A 26,509-nucleotide genomic window follows, 5' to 3' on the forward strand; every position below is an offset into this window, starting at 1 on the left:
TATAAATCATTCACCACCTTCATTTCCGCCCGCCGCGCTTACAGGGTCCCCACCAAGCAACCCCACCCCCACCCCCCAGCCCAATTCGAACCCCTTTTTTCCAGGTCCTCCTGTGAGCTGACCTACATTAGGGAGTAACATACTCCATTTCTGTCACCAACACACACACACACACACACATAGAGACACACACACAGACAGTAGATACAGTACATACTTACACAAACAGTGTTTGCGTGCAAGCAAAACACTGACCTTTCTGGCTAATGGACAACAAAGGACGCCTCTTTAACTGGCTGAAAAATGTGATGCTTTTGTTTGTCCTGAGAGTGGAAGGGCAAGGCCCAGTAATGGCACACTTCTAATGACTTTACGACTGCATGATCAAATTCAGATGGCTTCCAATGAGTGAACCGTCCAGTGAAAAAAAACAAAAAACTCCCAGAGCCGTGTACTTAATAGAGGGGGCACTGGGGTCGCCAGAGTACACAGTTTGAAAGGAAAGAAATAAAACACACACTCTGGCACAAACACAGGGCTACCAGATCACAAAGTCACTTAGCTGACCACTGCACCCCCTGCCCATATATCCCCCTGGTCTTATCGGTCAACCTTCTGCTTCTCCGACGAGGCAAAGACGTCAAAGTAATTGGCTTGGCGCTACATTAGCCCTATTGTTCAGGATGGTGGATGCCAGCACGACTGGCATTACCGCACAGCGTGGCACTGCCCCGGCACAACGGACTGGTGCTGAGTCCCTTGTCCGTTCACCAGACAGTGTTGTGGCTAGTGCCAGTCCAGACGGCCCCATTTGTTTATGCCAGGCAGCGGCTGGCAGGCGCGCCAGCAGGGGCTATCTAGGTCAGCGCGTGGCTCGTGACTGAGGGCTGGCAGAATGGGGGCTGGCATGCCACCTTGCACCCCCCTACCTACCCACTTTTATCGAGCGCGAGTCAAGGCAGGGGGCTCTAATTGGGGCGTCCCAGCCCCAGAGCCTGGGGGGAATCTGTGTGTGGGTATGTGAGTATATGAGTGTGTGTGTGTGTGTGTGTGAGTGAGTGAGAGTGAGAGTGAGAGAGAGAGAGAGAGAGAGAGAGAGAGAGAGAGAGAGAGAGAGAGAGAGAGAATGTGTGTGAGGGAGGGGCAACAATTTCTCACACTGCACTGTACAGCAAGACATCTGTAAGGCATGGTAATCATCTCAGACAGACGTAGAAGTATTTCTGCCAGCGACCAAAGTGACAGCCACTTACAGCATGTCACGGGGGAGGGAGAAAATGCACTTCCCTCTCCATGAACTCAGCTGAACCCAGAGATGAGCGCTCAAGATGGCTCAGCGCGGCAACCGAGCCCGACGACACCGCCATGCCCCAGGTGGAAGATTCCGTTTGTTCTGGGGAAGGGGGAGGGGGGTCAGAATAAAAAAAAAACATCCCCTACATTGTTCTTTAGTTCTCCCTTATGCTGTATGGAGATACCGCAAACTTGGCTTACACTCGGAGACAAAATGAAACGCTAATTAACGTCTCGTTAGCCGGCACACTAATCCTATTACAGTCTAATTAGCGAGCAGGAGGAACTTGTTAACCTATTACACCCAACGCTTATCACACCTGAGGGAAAGGTTAGTGTGTGGAGAACAAAGCTTCCACATACAGCCCCCCACATACACACACACTCGCACAGAAACATGCAAGCACACACACACACGCGCACACACACAGGAAGTTGAGCAGCCGGCGAGGTAAAAGACACATGCCTCACTTATTACCACAAGATAAATAATTATGAGTCAGATTAAACTGCTTTTTGTCAATGCATTGTTATTCATGTGGTACTAAGGCAACCCTATGATACACTTAAACCTGGCATAACAACTAGAACCAGTGAGATAGCCCAAGTCAGAGGGTTCTAGAACAATCTCTTTCCTCTGAGGCTGGACAGTCAGAGTGAAAATTTCCCCTTAAGTTACTCAAACTGAAACTGACATTTTTGTCTGACAGCTCTACTGGACGCCACATGTGCAAATGTACAGTATTTGATCAGGCTTGTTCATAGAACCTCACAGTCATAAATATATGAGCAGAAAGCTTTGTTACAAGACCTGTACTGCTTGAGCATGAGGTTATTATCTCAGTGATCTATGCATATAACATTTGACACCACTGGCTCAAAGTGAGAACCTGGTACACACACACGGAGACACACACACGGAGACACACACACGCACACACACACAGATTGCACTAAATGGGCAGGTGAGCATGCTAAGCTGGTGGAGGATGCGGGTGATGGTGGTGGAGAGGTGGGCGGGCGAGTGGACACCTGCCTTGAGCTCGTCGAAGCGCAGCGTGAAGTGCAGGATCTCAGCAAACTGCTTGGCCAGGGCCTGCTCGCGCTCCAGGTGCTGCGTGGGGTCATCGTACGTCTCGCTGGTCAGGGCCCGCAGCAGGCTGTGAAGCGCCGCCTCTGTGTAGGAGAAAGAGAGAGAGAGAGAGAGAGAGAGAGAGAGAGAGAGAGAGAGAGAGAGAGAGAGAGAGAGCGAGAGAGAGAGATTGGGTGGGAGAGAGAAGGAGAGAGAGAGAGGGAGATAGGGTGGGAGAGAGAGAGAGAGAGAGGGTGGGAGAGAGAGGGAGAGAGAGAGATAGGGTGGGAGAGAGAGGGTGGGAGAGAGAGGGAGGGAGAGAGAGAGAGAGGGTGGGAGAGAGAGAGAGAGAGAGAGAGAGAGAGAGGGTGGGAGAGAGAGAGAGAGAGAGGGTGGGAGAGAGAGGGAGAGAGAGAGATAGGGTGGGAGAGAGAGGGTGGGAGAGAGAGGGAGGGAGAGAGGGAGAGAGAGAGATAGGGTGGGAGAGAGAGAGAGACAGAGATAGGGTGGGAGAGAGAGGGGGGAGTGAGAGAGAGAGGGATTGTCGGAAGGAAATGAAAAACAAAGATGAATCATGTTAGAGCTTTTGACTACAAATGAGTTTCTTTACAGTGATTAGGTTTCAGTGTGGAGAATCAAGCTGTAATCATGGAAACTTATGTATGTGGATTACAACAGTAAAACACTTGCTCCTACTCCTAGTGTGTGTGTGTGAGCGCATACACATAACTACATTTCTTGAGGGAAGCAATCGGATCCTAAAACACTCATTACCATTTTGCAGATTTGAAACGTTTCATCTTGTTTCTGACTAAACGGGCATTAAAACACATTCCGAGGTCCACGGCACAATTCCCTCCAGGAATGCAGCTCATCCAATTCAATTAGGAGATTGTTATTTAGCTTTCCTAGCTCTGTTGTACAACGCGCCTACAGCAGACCAACACCGTGCTCACAGACAATACAACAGAGTCAGACTTGTGATCCTCTCTTGGGTGCTTCAACAAGGCCCTTTGGTCACATCACATAATCTAATACAGACATTAATATCAAATGATCTAAATGCATGTAGCCCCAGATGCAAACACACACACACACACACACTCACACACACACACACACACACACACACACACTTACATAACATACTCAGCTTAAGTCCCAAGACGACCCTGATGCAGTAGGCTAAGCAGAGGCTTAGAACCCCTGGAGGAGTGTGTGTGTGTGTGTGTGTGTGTGTGTGTGTGTGTGTGTGCGCGCGCGTGTGCGCGTGCGCGTGTGGAGATGCATAGACTATGGGCAGTGCGGCGCATTAAGCTCATGCGCTAACAAGCGCCTGGCACTCTTGCATAACATAAACGACGTGCTGGGCCAACACTGGGTCACACTAAATGAGATTACACAAGAGGGACCGCCGAGCACAGGGAACAGATATTATTTTTTATGATTGATTCAGAGGGAAGGGCACGGACAATGAGAACCAGGTCAGCAAGCATGGGACCTGAACCACACACAAACACACACACACGCTGATGACCACCGAGCAAGATGGTGGTAAGTTAAGGAATCTGATCCTCTGGAGGGGAGTCGATAATTCCCAACGGATTTTTGGATTGGATTGACTTTTTACAATCTGAGAAAGGGAAAACACATGAGGACAACTCATTGGTGTGCCACAGTCCACAATTTGAAATAAGTAGGATAATACATCTCTTCCTCGCACAAACTCGCATGGTCAAGTTAAGGTCATTTTAAATGAAAGAAAAGGAAAATGATGGAAAAGCACTAGTGTCCATTTCTCTCGGTGAGGCCAGACACATACACCACAGGCTCTTCTGTGAGACTCATCCAGTGTTAGGGTCAAGCCTTATAGTGGCCATCAATCAGCCCTTCATCTCCTCTGCCGAGGCCAATTTGCGAGCACATCAAACGTGGACGGGGCTGGAGCACACTGACCCCTGACAGACTGCAGCGGACGCGCCTTGCTTGTCTTCACTCCTCACCATGACGGCTCGGTTTCCTCTCCGAGACAAACAGAGATGCACCTACGCGCCTGGAAAAACGAGCCTCTCCACCCTAAACGTGTCATCAGATTAGGAGCGGAAACTTACAGATGATCATGATGTATGAGAACATCATGCTGCTACCTTGGTAACACTCTTGCAATATCTGTTACACAACAAATTTGTTATCTATAACATATCTGTTGCAAATCTGTTGTAATGGAAATTTGAAATAAAGTGCTCATTTATTACTCCTACACCTTTCACCCACTTCATTAGGCTCCTATAGAAATGCTTTTATGCAATTTTCGGAACAAATTAAGACAAGCGCTCACCTTACACAGTATTATTAGACAAGCGCATCTTACACAGTATTATTAGACAAGCGCATCTTACGTAAGGGATAATGTATAGGACGCCAGTCATTATTGGGAAAATAAGTCCAGACAGGGCGAACCGGACTTGTTCGGCCCTGAAGGGACTTATTTTCCCAATAATGACCGGCGTTCTATACATTATCCCGCTTATTACACAGCTACTTGCCAAAACGAAATAATAAACTTCCCACGATATGACTTTAGCCTACATAGCCTGGCCTATTTGTTACCGTTCATCGTGGCATTTGCTGAGAAACAAATAGTTTGCAACAACACACGCTGAACTTGAATCAAGCATTCTTTAGAACACAGCTGATCAACCGTCTGCTTTCACTTTTGAATGAAGTTCCAGTCCTAGCGTAGTGATATGAAAGACCTGAATTAGAAGCACAAACTCCGTTGCCATTGACAGCAATCATTATTTTTTTTAGAGGTCCTTTCCTCAAAAATAATGACCGCTAGAACTTTGGGAACTCCCATTCAAGTCAATGGAGCGTTCTACTTGCCTTGTGAAGAGCCGTGTAATAAACAGTATTATTAGACAAGCGCATCTAACACAGTAACACAGTATTATTAGACAAGCGCATCTAACACAGTATTATTAGACAAGCGCATCTTACACAGTATTATTAGCGTTATCTATTCCCTGGTATCTGCTGTTTTCCATTGGCATGAAGATTCACAGAAGTCTGTGCTGAGGCTCTCAGACTGAAGAGCTCTTGGTGGTGTGGTGGACTGCAGAAGCTCATGGCCTGCTGGGCATGGAGACGGGTAGAGACTCTGGGGCGGTCGCTTGAAAACAGAGAGCCTGGCCACGGTAAATTGAGCGGATCGACTACGTCTGTAATGGCCGCCGTGCTTTGATCATCAACCCCCCCACCACCAGCACTCGCAGGGCCTGATCAAAAATGGCAGAGAAGTGCACTTTCCTCGCTGTCCCAGCCAAAACAGAGGCTGAGGCGAGCTGCGCTTAGAGGGGGCCCTGGAGAAGACGGCAGGCTTTTGGCTCTCCCGTGGAGTCTGAGGGAGGTACGGGGGGGTGAAGGAGCCGTCAGAAGCTATCACATCAGCGGCGAGCAGGAGGGTGGAAGAGAAGCACATGAAGGGAGGTGGGGGAAGAGAGAGACAGAGCGAGGGATAGAGAAAGAGAGAGAAAGAGAGCGAGAGACAGACAGAGAGATAGAGAATGTGCAATGTGTCCCTGCAGGGTGGCACCCACGCCCTTCTACTGCCCTGGTATCCGAGGCCATCTTTTTCCATCCTCGAGAGGGGAGTGCCCTGGCATGATCCCCTGTTTACCATCCCCCTTGTCCCCATGGTGAGGTCTACCGCGCTGCAGTGTCCCGATCGACTCTCCCTCAGCGGTGGCGAGAGGGACTCATTTCAAGAGCTGCCTCTGCATACACAGCAGTGGCTGAGAATCTGTTCTGACTGCAGAGACGGGAGATAATGGCAATCCGCTGGCACGCAGACGATGATCACTCTCATCGCATTCACTCTTGGAAGCAGGCGACCACGGCTCTGGACTAGAGCTGCCTGCGTGTCAGCGTACAGACTGCAGAATGGTCTAAGTAGTGAGCGTGTCACGCTGGCTCCATAGTGGGTGGGAGGGGGCAGAGTAGGACTTCAAAGCGGTCGTCTCTTCATTGTGTGAATGCCGGGCCTACAGATCATGTGTCCAAGTGTCCCCTGCTCTTACTGCACCTGGGGCACCTAGTCCCCCTCCCCACACACACACACACACACACACACACACACACACACACACACAACCTTGATTTCTCCGACCTGTTCTCAATTACAGAGCCTCGACTTTCCCAGAGATGTCTCTGCGCCGACCATGACATTGAGAATGACTCAGCTGCCAGTAAATGTCAGCCTCACGAGCAACGGCTGTTACGACACACAGGGACCAATTACGCTCAAACAGGAACAACACTAAAGCCGCTCCCCCGGTCTGGCCCCACACGAGTCCCGGCTCGCTAGCAGCCGTGCTGTTATCAGTAATAATTCAATGGAGATGGGAAATGGAATAGGTTTCTCAAAGAGAAATCAAATGCATCTAATAACACTTAAACATCAATCGCAGTAGCTAGTCAAGCATGAGTGAACGCCCCCTTCCCCTCTCCTCCTTAGCGCGCACACCCCCTCCCCTCACACACACACACGTCTCTTACCCCCCCTCCCCTCACACACACACACACGTCTCTTACCCCCCCTCCCCTCACACACACACGTCTCTTACCCTCCCCCTCCCCCCACACACACACACACACACGTCTCTTACCCCCCCTCTCCGTGCGCCAGAAGTGGGTGAATCAGAGTGGAAAACGCGGGAAAAGGAGGTGACCTACTTGGTTACGTAAGGGCGCTGCGCTGGGCGGCCAGGCAGGCGAGTGGGCAGGCAGGCTGGCGGGCTTGGGCCTGAGCTCATTGACTGCGGCTTTGAGGCCATTACTGGGATTAAGGGCCCGCACTCGCCGCCTGGGCCCCCAGGGCCACGCAGAGGGCACAGGAGGGGTAAGGGGAGGGCAAGGAGGGTCTGGGATGGGGGGCCAAGAGGGCAACCATGGCTGAGGGCGCCCACGGTCGCTCGGGGAGAAAAGGGGCGAGCGGGCTTAGGTCATCATCAGAAGCCCAACAAACCCTCGGGAGGTCGTGACCTGGGACAGCAGTGTGGGGCGGGGCAAGCAACGAAGCGTGATCGGCAGTGACGCGTGTGGGGGTGTGTGTGTGTGTGTTTAGGGGGTGTGTGTGTGTGTGTACATTTGAAGAGGGATGGGGGAGCATGTGCAGTCATGTATGTTCATTTATGCGTATAGCTGTGCACTGATGCCTGCGTGTGTGTGTGTGGATGAGCCTAGAACGTTCTTCATGAGTGTCAGCGAGCAAGACTGAGTGAGACACAGGACGCGAATGTGAGCACGCATGCACTTGAGTGTGGGTGTGTGTGTGAGAGAGTGTTTGTTTGTGTGTGTGTGTGTGTGTCAGAGGTTGCAATTGACTGGCAGTGACCTCAGCGACATTAAGAAAGCAAGTGAAAGAGAGAGAATGAAAGAGCGTGCTGCTCCAGCAGGGATCTGACATAATCTCAAGTATGCGTGATTACAGGTCACAGAGGCTGCGGCTGGCTCACTCACTCACTCACCTCACTCACCTCACTCACTCACTCACTCACTCACTCACTCACTCACTCACTCACTCACTCACTCAGACGGTCAGCTTGGGAACCAGGCGCGGCAGACTCACCTAATCTCTGCGAGAACTCATAGAACTTCTTGATGGCCTGTTGGAGGAGACACACACATATGAGCCCCTGGGCTTCCCCCCACTAAGAAAGACATTAGGCATGACACGATTTGTGTAATCCTGCCACCACAGGCTCACAATAGAGAGCATTTGATTTTTTTTCCCCTTCTTTTTTTTGGAAATGTGTTTAAATTTCAAGAGCCCCATGTCCTGACAAGCAATTTGGCTAATTTGTCATTTGTACGGCACAGAGTGAGTTCCCCTCTTGTTTCTGCTCGTGAAATTAGGAAGATAATCAGGAAATAAATAAATAAAGGAGGAGAACATCTCACTACCGTAGCCTTTGCCAAAATTTCTTCCTTCACACCCCCCCCCCCCCCAAAAAAAAAAAAGAAATGCCATGGCAACTGAGCTGCACAGTGGTATAGCAACAGTAACCATGGCAACCAGAGCATGGCAAAATCTGAGGTGTGATGGAATGAATGAATTGACAATCTGTGTGTTTGTGTTGTCTATGTGTGTGTGTGTGTGTGTGTGTGTGTGTGCGTGCGCGCGCATGCTCATGTGCATATGTGAGTGTATGCACATGAGCATGCTTACTTGTATGCGCTGGAGAATGAGTAGATTTGTGTGTGTGTGTGTGTATGTGTGTGTGTATTACGCACCTCTCGGATTTCCTGACCGGCACCTTTATAGGCCTGCAGCTCGTCGAGGATGTTGCATGCATCCTTCAGCACCACGTCCACCTGCTCCCACACCTCACGCTCTGCTTCTGTGGGCTGCGCATCTGCACACACACACACACCCGCACAGACACACACACGTGCGCACCCATGCACACACACAATACATTAACATGATTAATTTCTTCTTCATTTTGTGATCATAATCTCCTGACAGAATATATTCAAATGATATATTACCACTTAATGATGACGCAATTGCATTTTGACATCTATGTGGAAAGAGGAACCTTGCTCTGAAGAAAACACTATGCAAAGGGTTTTTTTTATCTCTCCCCCTTACATAACCTACACATGAACTCCTGCCATAAATGTCCGCTCTACCACAGACATATGGACCAAGGCCCTACACTATTCAGCAGACACACACACACACACACACACACACAAAGGGAAACAGGAGAGCCAGTACTCTGACCTCTGCCTCTGTCTGTTCTTCAAGGCCATTATATCATCCAGCTGGAATGAACAGTATGCCTTAGTCCTATTACACATGCCTTGCACTCCTGTAGGTGTGTGTGTGTGTGTGTGTGTGTGTGTGTGTGTGTGTGTGTGTGTGTGTGTGTGTGTGTGTGTGTGTGTGTGGACCAGCTGGTGATGTGGAGCACCGATAGGAGGCACAGAGGGCTGGGCTGCCGCTGCTGCTGCTGCTGCTCTCCCATGTGAAGGAGCTTGTGGGGCCGTGCAGTGCAGGCAGCCAGGAGGGGAACATTTTTATATGGAAACTTCTAGAGCCACATCTAAGAGAGCGTATGAGAGAGAGAGAGAGAGAGAGAGAGAGAGAGAGACAGAGAGAGAGAGGGGAAAACGATGCTAAACAAGGGGTGCATTCCTGCTCCTCCTCGCAAGTGGTGCTCCCAGACAGACCAGCGGTTGCGGGCGACTCGACTGGTGTGGCCAGGGGGTTGGTGACACACTCCTCAAGAAGAGGGTGTGTGTGTGTGTGTGTGTGGGGGGGGGGGGGGGGGGGCGACTACGTGCCACGACTAGAGAAGATGACGCCGCCATCATCCACACTCTACTGGAGGTGGAGAAAGCCGTGGGTCAGGGAGACAGCGGGCCTGCGTGCTCCAGCAGTCCGTCTCCCTCCGGCTGGACGTTACGCAACCTCCACACAGACAGGCAGGCGGGCAGGGTGGCGGAGGCCGGCTGATGGGGTGGACGCTGCAGTCACCGCCGGCTCAACCAATGGCGGCCCTTGGCCGCTGACCAGCCCTGGCCTGCCTTCCTCTTGCTCCAGCCTGCCCCCTGCCTGCACTCGGAGGGAAGTGCGTCGCCGTGCGTTGTGACGTATAGACTTAATTTAGGCCCTGGGTGGGTCTGTGGCACAAACACACACACACACACACACACACACACACACACACACACACACACAGCCAGGGTGGAAAATGGTCTTAGTAGGCACTCTGAGGGAACAGTTTTATTCTAGACACACCCTCTGGCACGGGCACAGAGGAGAGGGAGAGAGTGTGTGTGTGTGTGTGAGAGAGAGAGAGAGGGGGTGAGTGTGAGAGAGTACTGTATGTGTGAGTGTGACTTACTTATCAATGTAGGTCTGTATGGCAAGTCTTGGGTAGAGCAAGTTGGTATGAGTGTGTGTGACATATACTGTACTGTGTGTGGTGTGTGTGTGTGTGTGTGTGTGTGTGTGTGTGTGTGTGTGTGTGTGTGTGTGTGTGTGAAAATCATACTGGTAGAGAGTGGGACCTACAGTGGGGCTAAAAGAAAGTGTGTGTGAGAGAGAGTGTGTGTGTGTGTGTGTGTGAGAGCGTGAAGTGAACAGCACTTTTCCACAGAGACTCGTTACAGTAATGCCACTACTATAAGCAGTCTGAGGGCAGCAGAGATGGAGAATACTCGTAAGCCCTGTGTGTGTGTGTGTGTGTGTGTGTGTGTGTGTGTGTGTGTGAGTGTGTGAGTGTGTGTGTGAATGAGAGAGAGGAGAGGAACAGAGAAAAAGAAAGTGGGAAAGTGTGTGTGTGTGGATGTAAGAGAGAGGGGGAGAGAGGGAAAGAAAGAAAAAGAAAGAGGGAAGGTGTGTGTGTGTGTGTGTGTGTGTGTGGTGTGTGTGTGTGTGCGTGCGTGCGTGCGTGCGTGCGTGCGTGTGCGTGCGTGTGTACGTTAGTGCTGGGGATTCGTATGGAGGTCAGTGCTGATGAGGAGCAGTGTGGTTGCCTGGAGACACATGGGGAGGGGGTTAGAGTGGGAAGACTCACTTTCGAAATCGAGGAAAAAATTTGGCTCCTGCTCAAGGTCTGTGCACGTCAAAACTTTCAGGAGGTTCCCCATGTCAAGGTAACCTGCCAAAGAGAGAGAGAGAGAGAGAGGGAGAGAGAGAGGGGGGAGGGGGGGGAACAAAGGAAGAAGGAAAAAGAAAGGAAAGGAAAGTTAAAAATAGAACATGACTTTAAATACTGAGTTTTCTCAGCTGAGAGGGACAACAAAGGCTGGAAGAGAAAACCTCAGGGTGTGTACGTGCATGTGTGTGTGTATGTGTGTGTGTGTGTGTGTGTGTGTGGGCAGGGAGAAGGGATGGGTATCCGATGGAATCTGGTGCCCCTCTGTTGACTCCCAGATCCACATTCCTGCCACCCCTGTCGCCTCGACACAACGAGCCAACACTCCAACCACAGCACACACACACACACACACACACACACACACACACACCAAGCCCCTGACTACCCCTAAAAGCATTTCTGCCTGCCAATACCCAGATGTGCCCACATAACACCCATGTGCCCCTTGCCACCCTCAAGCCCCCTCCCTCCCTCCTCGGCCTCCAGACGCTGTGTGGTTTTCCTGTGCAGGGGCCTGGCACACCAGATGTCCCCAAAATCCCCTCCTCGCTCCACACACACACACACACACACACACACACACACACACACAGAGCGGCCCACTTACGGGAAACCCTCCGCCTTGGAGCTCGGCTCTAACTGAGTGGAACCTACAGCACCACACACAGAGCTACACACGCACACGCACACGCGCACACACACACACACACACACACACACACACACATAAGATTATATTCACAACCTGCACACACATAAACACACACACAGCCTCAATTCAATTCGCAGCTGATGGTTCACAGAGCCTTACTGCCAACACCAACTGCCAACTTACTGCCCAGGCTGGGAGGAGAGACTTGGAGAGCCTTGGAGAGCCGTTATATGCAAAGCCAACAAAGCCTCCATCTTGCCTAGAAATGTCGATGAAATTAGCTTAGCGTTCTCCTGGGAGAGGGACCCCCTCTACCCTGGGGTGCCATTAACCCCGCACCTAAAACCAAAAACGCTGAACATCCAAAAACAGTATAATACCCTCGGCCATTAACCCCTGCTGAAGCACAAACTGGGTCAAAAAAAGGCACTTCCAGTCGCTATGAGGAAAAATGACTCTTGTCCACCAATCCTCTGGGATGCCCCTCAGAGGTAGCCGGTGACGAAGTGCTGACCGTAAATCACCCAGACGCAGCGGCGCGTTTTTTCCAGACCGGCCCACAGGGAGGGATGACTGACCTCAACAAGCGTGGTTTCCACAAAACCAGCCTGCAGCCTGCTTATACATCTCTCTCTCTCTCTCTCTCTCTCTCTCTCTCTCTCTCTCCCCATCCCTTCCTTTTCTCTTTGTCTTTCTCTGGAAGTGCAGACACGGGGATAAGCATAGACGTTAGCGGCGTGTGGACGCACTGACCCCTCTGCTGGGCCTCTGCTCTGAGCCACTAGTCGCCAACCAGCGTGGGGCCCTCAGTCAGAGCAGAGGCCCAGCACAAGGCCAGGAAAGAGAAGTCCTGGAAGGGGCAGAGACAGCCAGTCTGTTCCCCAGAACATGTTTTGGTGTGGGGGTTAAGGGGGGGGTGGGGGTGGGGTGGGGGGTGGGGTGTGGAGGGTGGGAGGGTTCTCGTGAGAGACACAGAGTGAGGTGCTCTACCTGGAAAAACCTGAAAACCTCAAACGGTAGCAGTTGGGCTGAGAAAATATCTATTTCCCAGCCCTTATGTAACAGAAACACACACACACACACACACACACACACACACACACACACACACACACTGAGTAATGGGACCTGACAGGTGCTCATTAGGTCTATCCTCTAGAGCAGTGGCAGGTATATAAGTATACACACACACTTGCTCCCCCTCTCTCTCACACACACACACACACAGACACACTTAAAACAACATTATTTTTGATCCACAGGCTGCACCACGTTCCCAGTAAAGCCATCAATTTATTCAATAATACTTCATTCAGATGTTGTCATAATTGTCTTCATTGCTCATGAGGTGGGGACTGCATGTGAGAGTATTTGCTGGGAGCTGGGACAGTCAGGCAATGTCATGGGAATACACTGATAAGGTCTGGACACAGCGAGTGCAGAGCATCATGGGAAATAAGCCCACCTGGTAGAACGCCACAGATAGCATCAGGTGAGAAACTGTGAGAAACACACACACACACACACACACACACACACTCTCTCTCTCTCTCTCTCTCTCTCACACACACACACACACAATCCCCACACCTTAACATGTCTGTGCCAACAGATATGTGTGTCCATACACACACACACACACACACACACACACACACCCAGCATCCTCAACTCAAAAATATACACAACCATAGACAAAACGATAACAGCCGCACACATATGTATAGACAAGAAGAGAATGAGTAGAGAGCCGACAGTAGCAGCAATCTGATAAGCCCTCACTGCACAGCCAAACCACTCACACTCCTCTCCTCTCCTTTTCTCTCCTCCTCCTCCTCTCCTTTTCTCTCCTCCTCCTCTCCCTTTCCTTTCCTTTCCTCTCCTCCTCTCCTCTCCTCCCCTCATTCTCTCTGACTACACACACTTGTTCCATCACAACTCTGTTGAAACACCACTTTTTGATGTCTTTTTCTCTTTCATTCCACACTCTTTCCTCCATGCTGCGGAAGCACGCGCTGGCTGGTGACCGATTTTCCTATCAAAGACAAATCAAATGGCCTCTTTTGGGTTTTTTAAGCAGAGTGCTCTGGAGCCGAGTCAAGCATCCACACATCAAACAGCGGCGAGAAAGACAAGACGAGACGAGGCGCCGCTCAAACAAGGCAGTCGGTGAGACGCGGTAAGTGAATTAAGGTGATTACCACCGGGCAGCAAACAGCACTCAGAGACCGGCTTTGAGATAGAGATAGACAGAGAGAGAGAGAGAGAGAGGGAGGGATAGAAAGGAGGGAGAGGGAGCAGGAGGGACAGAGAGACAGACAGGGAGGTGAGAGATGGAGAGAGACAGAGAGAGAGAGAGAGAGGGAGGGATAGAAAGGAGGGAGAGAGAGAGAGATAGAGAGAGAGAAACAACCTTTTCGGTGCGGGCCACTGCCGGCAGCACCCAAACAAAGCCAGACGTCTGGGGGGCGGGGGTCAGCGCGAGGACTGCAGTCAGTGTTTTACCCAGAACTCCTCAGCCGCAGGGTCAGAGCGCAAGGGAGTGAGATGGGATGCACTTACCCACTCTCTGTCTGTCTCTCTCTCTCTCTCTCACACACACACACACACACACACACACACACACACACACACACACACACACAGAAGTACCAAAAACACACTCACAAACTCACAGGCACTAACAGATGTAATGCACAGGCACTGGTGCACCAGCAAGAAAGTGAATACCCCATGGCTCAGCCACACACACACATACACACACACAAGCATGCACACATACTCACACACTGTCATATTTTAACACACACACACACACACACACTGTCATATTTTACACAGTCCTGCCCTCCCCCTGCCCCACACAGACAAACAGACACACAGACAGACTGACTGACACACACACACCACACACACAGAAAAGAGTTATGTCTGTGAGACATATTTTAATCACTAAAGGCACGCCGTGGTAATCATCAAGTCTGCTCTCAAGGCTGCTGGTTTCATTCAGGCACAAGGGCCCAGTGAGGTGCCATACAGTAAACTCCTGATATGCAGTTCTATTCGTCTCATCCAAACACAGATCAGAGAGGTAATACCAGCCTACCCAAACTACACATGGTACACATAAACACGGACCAAACGTCACACAAGGTGGAGTATGTAGTACTCCATCATCTGATGCCAGATCATCCTGTGCTGATCTTGGATATTTCTAAATATTTTTTTAGGAAAATATCAAATCTCAGCTGGAGCGGCCTAACTCCAGTAGAACTGTAATGGTCTTGTGGGCCCCACGCTGGTCGAGCAGCGGTCACCTCCTGCAGCGGAGTTTCACAGGGCAGGAAAATTCCAGTGGCGCCGTGCCATGGCACAAAATAACACACAGCTCTCGCCTCGCCACAGCCCTCTCACACACACCCAAAATAGTGACCTACATCAGGTAATGGAGAGGTGACACACACACACACACACACACACACACCACACACACTCTCTCTCTCTTGCACACACACACACACACTCTCTCTCTCTCTCTCTCTCTCAACACACATTCTCTCTCTTGCGCACAAACACACACACACAAACACACACACACACACAGAATGTGGGTCACCCTCACTCACACCTTCTTCGGTGCCTTATGTAATTCAGAGCGACAAACTGCCAGGACACCTCTGAGGTGCCACCCTCCCAAAGAGGGCGTGAGGACAGACAGACAGATGTACACAAGCCAAGAGCACAGAGGAGAGAGGGAAGAGAGGAGAGAGACGGAGGTCTGGAAAAGCAGATGAGTGGAGTGGAAAATGGAGTGGGAAGAGAGAGAGATGAGAGGACAGGAAAGATAAAGTGAAACAGATGAAAAAGGAGAGGACACAGCCAGTGGACACACATGGGCCCTGAGAAGAGAACTAGAATATGGAGAACACAGGCATACAGAGAGCAAGCAGGCAAACACATGAATAAATCAATCAAACAAAGCAAGCGGGGCACTTTGCATTGCGTGGGCAATGGGGAAGATGGGCAGTTTTGTAGTGCTGCCCTTCCAATCACGTGCCTGCCACCTGACTGAAGCAGGCCTGACGCCTGACGGCTGATGGGTGACGCAATCGTGAGGTGAGGTGATGTGACGGGAGTGACAGGCTGCTGACAGCGGCAGGAACCCTGCTGACGACCCGCACAGACTCGAGTACAGACAGCCGGTCGGTGGCACAGCGATGACGATGACCACACACACACACACACACACACACACACACTGTCTTGAGCCCATCTCTTTTGTGTGTGTGTGCCAGCCAATGCGTGGGTGACAGGAAAGAGAAGCAGAAAGGAAAAGAGAAAAGAGAGAGACAGCGAGCGATGCGAGCGAGCGAGAGAGAGAGAGAGAGAGAGAGGAGGAGAGAGGAGAGAGAGAGAGAGGAGGAGGGAGAGAGAGAGAGAGAGAGAGAGGAGAGAGGGGAAGGGAGAGAGAGAGAGAGGAGAGAGAGAGAGAGAGAGAGAGAAAGAGAGAGTGCATGTCCCTAACATAAGCTGACAGGAGGGGAGAGAGATTTTGAGGTGGCAGACCTCAGAGATGAAGGCCAGACTAAGATGGGTGGGGTGGGGAGAGGGGAGGGAAGAGGCAGGGAGCGGAGCAGGGAGTGGAGCAGGGAGTGGAGCAGGGAGCGGTCAGGGGCTGGTGAGGGGCTCAGGCTGGGCTGGAGAAGGGAGAGCAGGGCAGACACGGCAGGGGACAAGAACTGGGCATCTGTGGACGAGAGCTGCCGTGGAGCTGAAGGGTGGTGCCAAGGTTAAGGTGCGGCTGGAGAGGACAGGAAGAGTGGCTCTGTGTGTTTGTCTGCCAGCAATGGAATGCAAACTATTGCTGTGTCTTCCATATCTCCTCTGCATGAAGGTCACTGATGTGCTTATGTGTGAGTGCATGTGTGTGTGTGTGTGTGTGAGTGCGTGTGTGTGTGTAATAACTCTGATATCTACAGGTCAGCACCTGTGTGTGTGTGTGTGTGTGTGTGTGATGAAGAGAGCGTGTGTTTGTTTACGCACAGCAGCACCTCCCTGCTGCTCCCTATAGCGCTTTAAATGTGTGTCAGTGCGCGCCCAAACCCGAGCGCCAGACACACACACACACACAAACTGCGCTCAGCTCGCCTTCTCCGATGCTCTGCTGCCACCCCTGTTGGGCACGGAGCACTACAGGGCAGGGGCGTGCCAGTGTGCGCTTGTGTGTGTGTGTGTGTGTCTACTGTGGTAGTGCCAGCAGTGCCAACCCCAAAAAAACCCTGCAGAGCTCTGGGCTATGCCAGCTCACTACGCCAGTTCCGAATCTCTCTCTCTCTCTGTATATAGGTCACCCAGAGGGGAGAGAGAGAGAGAGAGAGAGAGAGAGAGAGAGAGGAGAGAGAGAGGAGAGAGAGAGAGGAGAGAGAGAGAGAGAGAGAGAGAGAGAGACAGACAGAGATGGAGATGGAGAAAGAGGGGCACAGGCTAGTGGGGTCACTACAGGGGTGCTCTGACACCTCCTCACCACTGACCTGGAGCCACAGCTGCAACCACCAGCACCAGGTACGCACCAACAGACCTCAACACCAGCAGGCCAGGCACAGCACAACACAGCACTGCACGCACGCACGCACGCACGCACGAGCTGATTTAGACTGTCTGCAGTTGGTCTGGGAATCACAGAGTGACTCGCCAATCAATACGGACACAATACTTTGACCACTATAAGGATAATATGACGATTTAGTGGCTCTGCAATACTGGATATATTGCAACAGATTTATCTATGATGAATCATGTTTTCTGTAGAAATTAAGTGGGTTAAAAGCTGGAATTATGTATTTATTCACTGCATTTCACTACAGAGTTTTATCTTCCTTTGCAAAACCTGCAAATACTTTTTAAATCAGCAAGGATATACCTCTCTCAAGAAATAACAAACAGATGTCAGTGTTTTCAGTGTGTATGCCTGAATTCAATATTTTCGTACCATGCATGCATCTGCACTAAAACTGCAGATGCATGCACAAAACCCAAAATGCACTTGCTGCCGTTCCTCACTGGGTGTGCCACTAGGCAAACTCACTGCAGCTCAGTGGAACAGAAGTGGAGTTGGATGTGCGCTGTGCTGCGCTGTGCTGCGCTGTGCTCCGCGTCTGAGGAGACGCTAAGTAAGTAGCGGCGCGGTGACAGCATGTGGCGGAGGCTGATCTGGAGTAGGACTGGCGCTCAGAGACGGGCATGTGTAAGCCAGAGCCTCTCAGAGGAGGAAGGAATCAGCCGAGGAAGCGGCAGAGTGGATTTTGGGAAGGGGGAGGTTGGGAGTGTGTGTGTGTGTGTGTGTGTGTGTGTGTGTGTGTGTGTGTGTGTGTGTGTGTGTGTGTGTGTGTGTGTGTGAGAGAGAGAGTGTGTGCACGTGCGTGCGTGTGTGTGTGAGTAAGAGGAGGGGGTGAGGTTGGGGAGCTGCAGGGTTTGGTAGTAGATCCTAAGCTCATTTCATGGTGGTCCATCGAAGGGGGGCGTGTCACTGCGCCAGCTTTGCCCATTGGGGAGCGAGGGCAGCGTGAGGTTGTTTTCATTCTTAAGTCCCCCCCCTGCAAAAACTGCCCCTCCCATGCCCTGTCTCTACCCCTCACCCATCGCACTGTCCACTCCCGGCCCCATCACGCACCTCATTGGGAGATCGCATGTGTGTGTGTGTGTGTGTGTGGGGGGGGGTTTGTCTGAGGCCGCAGGACACTCTCTACTCACTACTGCGCTCTGATTGGCTGAGCTACCGCTCCCCTAGTATTCCGCTGTATCCATGGAGCCGAAAAAAAGCTACCATTGAAAACAAGCCGGCAGCCAATGGGATGGCGGCGCTGGGAGAGGGCGAGAGGGAGGGGGTGGTGAGAGTCGTAGTAAGATTTAAGAGCGTATGAATAAATGCATAAGGATGAAGTAATGCTACAAAAACAGAGGGATTAGCGGGACCGGGGGGGGGGTCGGTCAGGGGGGGTGAAATTCCATTACTGATGTTTTTACACTTCACCAACCTGAGGCACAAACTTTTAACCAAATATATATTGCGTCTCCACACACTGCCATAACCAAATGAAGAACGGATGATTCAAATGAAAATACAAACACAAACGATCCAGATTCCAGGTTCAATTACGTACAACAGCTACCGTCATAAACACGTCATAGTTTAACCGTGGAAATGTGTAACAGACACATCTACATCAGCAACATTTTATGTTCACAACAGCAAATTTTTGACAGCTACTTCGTATGAGCCTGCTATGACAGCTACCGTGCAATTCAGAAAAAAACAAACACTGCTAATATTCCCCTACAGACGAGAAAACATCCGTCTCTCTAACAGCGATCAGCACCAGAGGGGTCATCACACAGAGGTGGAGGACAAGAAACGGAGGCACGAGACATGAGTGTGTGTGGAGTGCGTGAGGAGTGCGTGCGCGGGCGGACATTCCTGCGCTCGGTAGTGACTCCAGCATGGCAGTCCACGTGCCCCTCCTTTACTACTACACCATCTCACAGGCGCCAGGGCAAGGGGAGGGAAAAGCACGGCACATCTCTCTCTCTCTCTCTCTCTCTCTCTCTCTCTCTCTCTCTCTCTCGGCTTCCTCTCCCTTGCTCTCTCTCCGCCTCTCCCTCCCTCCCTCGCTTCGCCCGGCTTAGTCACATGGGTTCGGCCGTGGAGGAGCAGAGCGAGCACGTCTGGATTAGTGAGAGGGGGGAGGGGCAGTGCGTGTACATCCATGTGTGCATGTATGCGTGCGTGTCTGTGTATAAGTCCGCCATACATACATACATACAGTGTATATATACATACGCCATACATACATATATACAGTGTATATATAGATATATATATATATATATATATATATATAGCATGCTAGCACAGATTTCATGCAGCATGCTAACGTAGATAGGGCGATTTTACATAAGAGTTGCTGCAGAGTTAAATCAAGAGTGCTATAAAGATGGCATGCCAGACTGCCCTGCATTCAAATGACCTACATGTGACCTATATGAGGTTATATGAAAGTGTCGCCGGGTAAATATTGGAATGCACAGCTGACCAGAGCATCATGCCGTAGTATTTCCATATAAGTCGATTAGCAAGGAGCCTGGGCAAGGAGGGGGGAGCAGGAGATGGAGTGGGTGTGTCTGCTAGACATGTGCATGTGTATGATGCCATCATAATGTTTATGTGTCATGAGTGTGGCCATGATGGCAGGTGTAACCTGAATGAGTATGTAATGTCGGTTTTGTGTGTGCGTGTGTATGTGTGTGTGCACGTGTCACTGTGTGTGTGTGTCAGGGTGGACAAGTGTGGGTGTGAATATGTGTAATCGATCATTGATTAAGGTGTGCAAATCATTTGGAGTCTGTGAGTACATCTGTCTGTGCATATGAAAATATTTTATTATATTGGGTGTGTGTGGGTATGAAATGTACTCTGAGTGTACATGTGGGCGAGTGTGTACATGTTTGTGTGTGTGTGTGAGGGGGCATGCATGAGTCAGTGTGTGTGCGCGTGCACGAGGGTGTGTGTTGGGAGGGGGATGGGGATGGGGATGCAAGGCGCGTCAGACTGCAGATTTAAACTTGACCTAGATTCTCGGGGTGGGCCGCCACATCGCATTAGCCCAGCCAGTCGACCCTGTAGCCCGCACGGCTCCACACACACAGCTCCTGAAACTCCAATGTCCTCGTTGACCCCACCCAGCTGGCACCGTCTGACTGACATGGCGGGGGGGGGGGGGGGGGGTTGACTGTGTTTATGTGTGCATGTGTGTGTGTGTTTGTTTGTGGTGCAGTGGATGGGTTTGTTGTTGTGATGAGTAGCCACGCCCTCATGGTTGCTAGTTTAGAGTAGACACACACTAATGCCCTGTCAACACTTGTGCCCCCCCCCCCCCCCCCCCCCCCCATCTCACTGCAGAAAAGTAGGCGGGGAAAGAGCAAAATCAAAACAAATCTGATCGGCCAATCACAAGATAGCAAGTCTCTAGGGTGCCAACGACAAGTGTTGACTTCCTCTCCCTGATTCCCTCCAAACACACACACACACACAGTCAGGCTGCTCTACCATCCATTGGCTTTCAGCACTCATCAGTCCCTTCATCCTCAATCTTTATTAGAGTAATTATCATCAGGACCCATCAGCTGCAGCTCAAAGTCACATTAATATTCAACACATCCAGCTCCCACTTAGAAAGATTAAAATTTGAATAGGAGAAAGGACAAGAAGCGTGTGTGTGTGTGTGTGTGTGTATAAAAGAGAGAGATAGTGCCCCCACATGCATCTACATTCCCCCTTTTAAAATTCACAAATAAAACAGTTCGCACTGTAGGACTTGGTGTTCCCAAAATGGATTCAATGTATTCCTGCTCTGTTGTAAGACTACAAAAACACCCCCCCCCAACACACACACACACACACACACACATCTCGTGGTGGAGGATTTTTTTGGGGAGGTGTGGTGGTGGTGGAGGGGTTTAGTCTTACGGAGGCAGGAAGGAGGCGCAGGAGAGGAAGGAGAGAGAGAAGCACGGGGTTCTGGGTTAATCCCCCTCACAATGGACTCGGCTCAGTCCCGCTCGTACCTTTCACCAGCACGGCCCGAAACCATGGAAACCCCCAGTGTTATTCTCCAAAGCAAGCCACCACTGCTGCTGCCGGCGCTAATGCGCAGTTACAGAACGGCAAACAGCACTGCTGACGTGAGAAAAGAACATCAAAGAATCCACAACAAAAACAACCTGTTTTGAACTCGAAGAGAGTCGGTGAGATCCAGGTAATCTTTCAAAGGAGGGCCATGTGTGTGATTTGAGTTTGTGTTTACCACCAGATCAGACTCTCTCTTTCTCTCTCTCTCTATCCCAACACAAACACACACACACACACACACAATGTTGACAGATGAGCAGGTCGAGGTGTCAGGTGCTTAGCAACGGTGATGGATGCACAATGCTTTTTTTTGCTGCTGTGTCAGAACAGGCAGCACTGATGAGGAAGGACTTGCAATCTCTTAAACACACACCGCATGTGTGTGTGTGTGTATGTGTGTGTGAGAGAGTGAGAGATCCCCAAACATTTAGAACTGAGGTGATCAGATATGGACATCAGGAAACCAAGCAGAGTTTCTAGGGGCTTGACAGCTTGCCAAGGAGAGTGTTGGGCACAAGATTTGTAGAGTGGCGCAGGAACAACAAGTACTGCTGCAACCTGCCACATACACACACACACACACACCCACACACAAACACACGCAGACTAACACACACACACACACACCTCTGCATATGGATGAAAGTGCTGCAGGGGTTGGTGGGAGTCACTCCCACCTCTCTCTCCTTGCCACCATGCTCTGCAGGCACAAGACAAGTTGCCCTGAGTGGGGTGATTAAGGACCCCATGGTGACACAGGTCACCATGGCAGCCTTCACCCCCCCCTCAGGGGTGCCCATTGCATGCCCGATCATAATCTTTATCCCATGACCTTTGAGCCATCTTTGACTCACCGAGAAAACCAACTGGAAAAGATGGCTCACACACTCTTCTACACAACCACACCCCCCATAAAAACAGACAGACAGACAGACACACACACACACACACAAAACCCGCAGCACATTTTGTATTTTACAAACATAAATTGTTTAAGGAGTAATTCCAAATGTATACAGTGTGTGGAGTGTATTTTGGAAATGACCCTGGAAGGGCACGGCGCTGCACCAAGGGTGGGGCACTGCCAGCGCTCGGCTGCCTCTGATGCAGGAGACGCCAGCCAGCCTGCCAGCGCTCCGCTCCGTTTGGCTTTGCACCAGACGGGTGGATGGGGTGGTCATAGAGCGCCCTCTGGTGTACGCCACGTCGCCGTCAACAAGACAGCTGGGCAGCGTGGAGAACACAGGAGTCACTCCCGATGGTCTGGGAACAGTAAGCCACCGCCAGCAGAAATGCCCCTGGAGAGGAGGCCCGTGTCAGCTGATACTACTGACCATGGGGGGGATGTTAGGAGATACAGAGGCAGTTTGTATGGCAGCAGCGTTTACCCAGAGGATAACTGATACACCAGCGACAGCAGCATATCATTACTACACAGCGCCTGATCAGTTACATGCAGCAAACACTTGTGTAACACTGCTGCTGTCATGAGTCACCCCATGGCAGTTGAGCACAGCTCGACTATTTTCTATTTTCATAGGCAATGTACAGTACACACAAATCCTCACACAGTATGTAGGGGTGTGAAGGCACACACATTCACACCGAAACCGTTCAGGGTCAGGACTTTAACAGTAGTCAACAGAAGGATTCTTAGCGTGAGGGTTCCCACGCAAACAATAAGTGGTGGACCACATGCCACTTTAGTTCATTAGCGGCAAAAAACATTTAAAAATATAGCTAGGAGCTCTGAAAATGAACCGAACCGTGATTTCAACACGTTTGGTCAGTTGCTAAAGAACTTTGTTGGCGTTGCATGTGAAGACACAGCTCTGTGCGCAGTTCACGGATCATCATTGCCCTTGGACATTTTTCAGCTGGTTTGGAAATTGGACTAATTTTAACATCACTTTTCCCACTTTTTAAATATATATATTTTTTACTTTTTATTTGTTTATTTGTTTTGTTGTCTGTCTTGTATGTCTTGGTGTCACGGGTACGCTGGCGACTACGCCGCTCCGTCCGGCATCTTTTGTCTTTTTGTTATGTGTCTTGTTTGTGGAGCGCTTTGGGTTGCACTCTGTGCATGTTTAAATGCGCTTTAAAAATAAAACTGACTTGACTGACTTGACTTGACTGAAGTACGTAAGAATTGTGATTTTGTGTACCGCTACACCCCTAACACAGAGAAACGCTCATATCAACATAGATACACCAAAGCCTTACTTTCCTTGGCAGAAAGCTCAAATTCTGCAGAATCTTTATTTTGCGCTTAACAAATCCTACAACACAGATAACTGGGGGACACTGAGTGATTCTCTGTTGCTCTCTCACTCACACACACAAACACACACACAGACGCACTCTCTCTCTCTCTCACACACACACACACACACACACACGGAGAGACAAACACACACAAACACACACACACTTGCTATACACGTCACCAGAGATGTCCCATAGTAACCATTGCCCAGCTACAGTATCCAAGGCTTCACTCTGGCAAGAATCCCTTGGACAAGAGATTAAAAGTCTAACAGTAACCATGCACAACACTCAACCCACACACCCCAGCCAACTTCACAGTTGTTTGGGGGGGAAAAAAAGAAATCCCAATTTATTTAGCTAGATGCAAGTCAAGCAATTTCTTTTACTAAGAACTAAGGGGCTTATTAAATTGACAATGATAGTAGACATGAGATAAGACATAAGACATGGCAAGATATTCATTATGTATTATTCTGATATTTAGCCACAAAACTTACCCTATACCGCCACCTGGTGTTTGTATGGAGAGTTGCAGGCAAAACTATTCATGTATGTACTTTACCTATTCACAATTTCACAGACTAGGTAAAATTAATACCATCTTGTGCGGCAGGATTCATTTTCGGGACATTTTGAATAACATCAGGGAGAGACACCAAATAAGCCAGACTTATTCATCAAGTGAAACCACTGCAGCTGGTATGGGCCGATGGGATGGTCACCTCCATGTTATTTAGGCTAGTGGACATTCAAAGGTGCTTTTTTGGAGATGTCCTGAGAATAGCCTACTCCTTGGTGCTTGACCAAGGCCAATGACTGAAAATAGCATGGACAGCAGATGAAGCCAAAATTGGTTAGAGTCTGAGCAGGAAGTTCTTTTTGCAGCCGGAGCATGCATTGTAAAGGTCAGCCTATGACCGTCCAGAATTTCGGTAAATTTCCACCATTTTTAGTCCCTTGCGGTGGCTTTACTTTTGCACACTGTCCATGCTGTTAAGTCACTGATCACATCCATTTCAGAAATCTCACCTCAGCGTTCCTGTCTCTTCCAGCAACTCTTTCAGCAACCCCCTCTTCCAGCACCAAAAAGGGACCAACATCTTGCTTTCATTAGGAATTATTGACTGAAACACCTTGAACGTACACTTCCATCTTCAATACTAGTTTCAACCACTGACAGTAAAAAAAAAACATTGCACCACCTGTTGGGTCCAACTCCACCAGCTAGGGGCAGTGTTGCCCCATCGTCTGACCAGCCATGAACACAAACACACACACAGACACACACACACAGATACACACACACACAGGATGCCTGCACTTGCCCTTTATCCAGGCCTACTCATCATCAAACACAGGAGAGGGCATCAAACACTGCCCAAAAGCAGGCTAATCATTCACACACCAACAGACCTGGGCCCATATTCACAAAGCATTTTATAGTATATATATATATATATATATATATATATATATATATATATATATATATATATATTATATACACACACACACACACTATACCAGGGGTTCCCAAACTTTTCCACAACAAGGCCCCCCAAATACCACTAGGTTCTGGACAAGGACCCCCTTGATGTGTTATTAAACTACGGCAAATGTAGTCCTAATAAGCTAATCCTAATAATTATTTTAGCCACAAGCACTTCGCGATGGAGCATACAGTGTGTACAAATTGTATTTGGGGCTTTCTGCTATATGAGAGCCATCACTCTACTATTATTCCCAGTCATTATCATGGAAAATATAATGTTCAGATATGCGTCACATTATTATAATGGCATTGTATAACAATCCTAATAGTAATAAGTATATTTTAACATTTTCAAATGTATTTACTTGTTGCTTTTATTTTTCCTTCCAACTTGCTGAGGCCCCCCTGGCACCACCTCGTGGCCCCCACTTTGAAAACCACTGCACTATACTATACACAACAGACCTGGGCCCGTATTCACCAAGCATTTTATCTAAACCACTAGGAGTACTCCTAAATCGCACTACAAGATTTTAGCTAGGAGTTTTCTCTTAAAGGTTATTCCCAAAGCCTCTCAGACCTACTCTTAGAGATCTCTTAGAGACTCCTACAACTCCTGAGATAAGAGCTCCGTTGCTATGGTTGACGTCATTATTCATGCACGAGCTTGATTGAAGTGACCACCTTGATTGGCTGATGATTATAACGCAGGAAAGATGGTAAAAACCTCCCCTATGATGATGAGTGACAGGTGACAGGTCTTTGCTGGTGAGAATGCGTGCGCTACACAAGTAGGCCTACTGTGAAGGATGGAAGATGATGAATAAATAGCCTAAATTAATAGAGTAAGACGAAGCAAATAGCCTAGTAGCATAATGAAATACACTACAGATTGAAGTAGTAGGCCTATTTTTGTTTTAAATGAATCTGTATGAAGACATACATTCACAAAGAGGAGAAACAATTTAATTGGATTTACAATGAAACGTTACATTTAGTTTACATGCAATGAATGGTTTTGGTTGTTGGTGGCGTTATTGCATCCCTTAGTCAGATGCACAATTATTCACGCCCATTATTTTTAGGAGTTTCTCCTAAAATCGCCAGTTAGGAGCTTCTGTTAGCCTTCAAATTCTTTGTGAATATGGGCCCAGCCCTGTACATCAATCAGTCAACATAACAAGCTGTGTGCACACCAGCATACAAACACACCATGTGCGTGTGCAGGTACAAATTGAGATTGGGTCTGAGTAGCTCTATAATATCAGACTGGGTCTGAGTATCTCTATAATATCAGATTGGGTCGGAGTAGCTCTATAATATCAGACATCGAATGTCTTTTAGTGTCTGCATACCGGTAAATGCAAGA

At 49.6% G+C, this 26,509-nt stretch overlaps 1 protein-coding gene across 5 annotated transcripts in view; it reads right to left on the bottom strand.

Moving 5' to 3' along the window:
- Positions 1–26,509, bottom strand: part of fam49bb (family with sequence similarity 49 member Bb) — a 52,822-nt gene that overhangs the window by 9,597 nt on the left and 16,716 nt on the right. For all 5 annotated transcript variants that reach the window (XM_042068578.1, XM_042068581.1, XM_042068580.1 and 2 more), the window contains 4 exons: positions 10,957–11,038; positions 8,660–8,781; positions 7,995–8,031; positions 2,330–2,469 (listed from right to left, as the gene is read on the bottom strand). In XM_042068578.1, the coding sequence (XP_041924512.1) occupies positions 2,330–2,469; positions 7,995–8,031; positions 8,660–8,781; positions 10,957–11,029 (372 nt within the window). In that variant the 5' untranslated portion in view covers positions 11,030–11,038. The remainder of the gene's footprint in view (positions 1–2,329; positions 2,470–7,994; positions 8,032–8,659; positions 8,782–10,956; positions 11,039–26,509) is intronic.

This window comes from Alosa sapidissima, chromosome 17 (genome assembly GCF_018492685.1).
Source record: "Alosa sapidissima isolate fAloSap1 chromosome 17, fAloSap1.pri, whole genome shotgun sequence".
NCBI lineage: Eukaryota > Metazoa > Chordata > Actinopteri > Clupeiformes > Clupeidae > Alosa > Alosa sapidissima.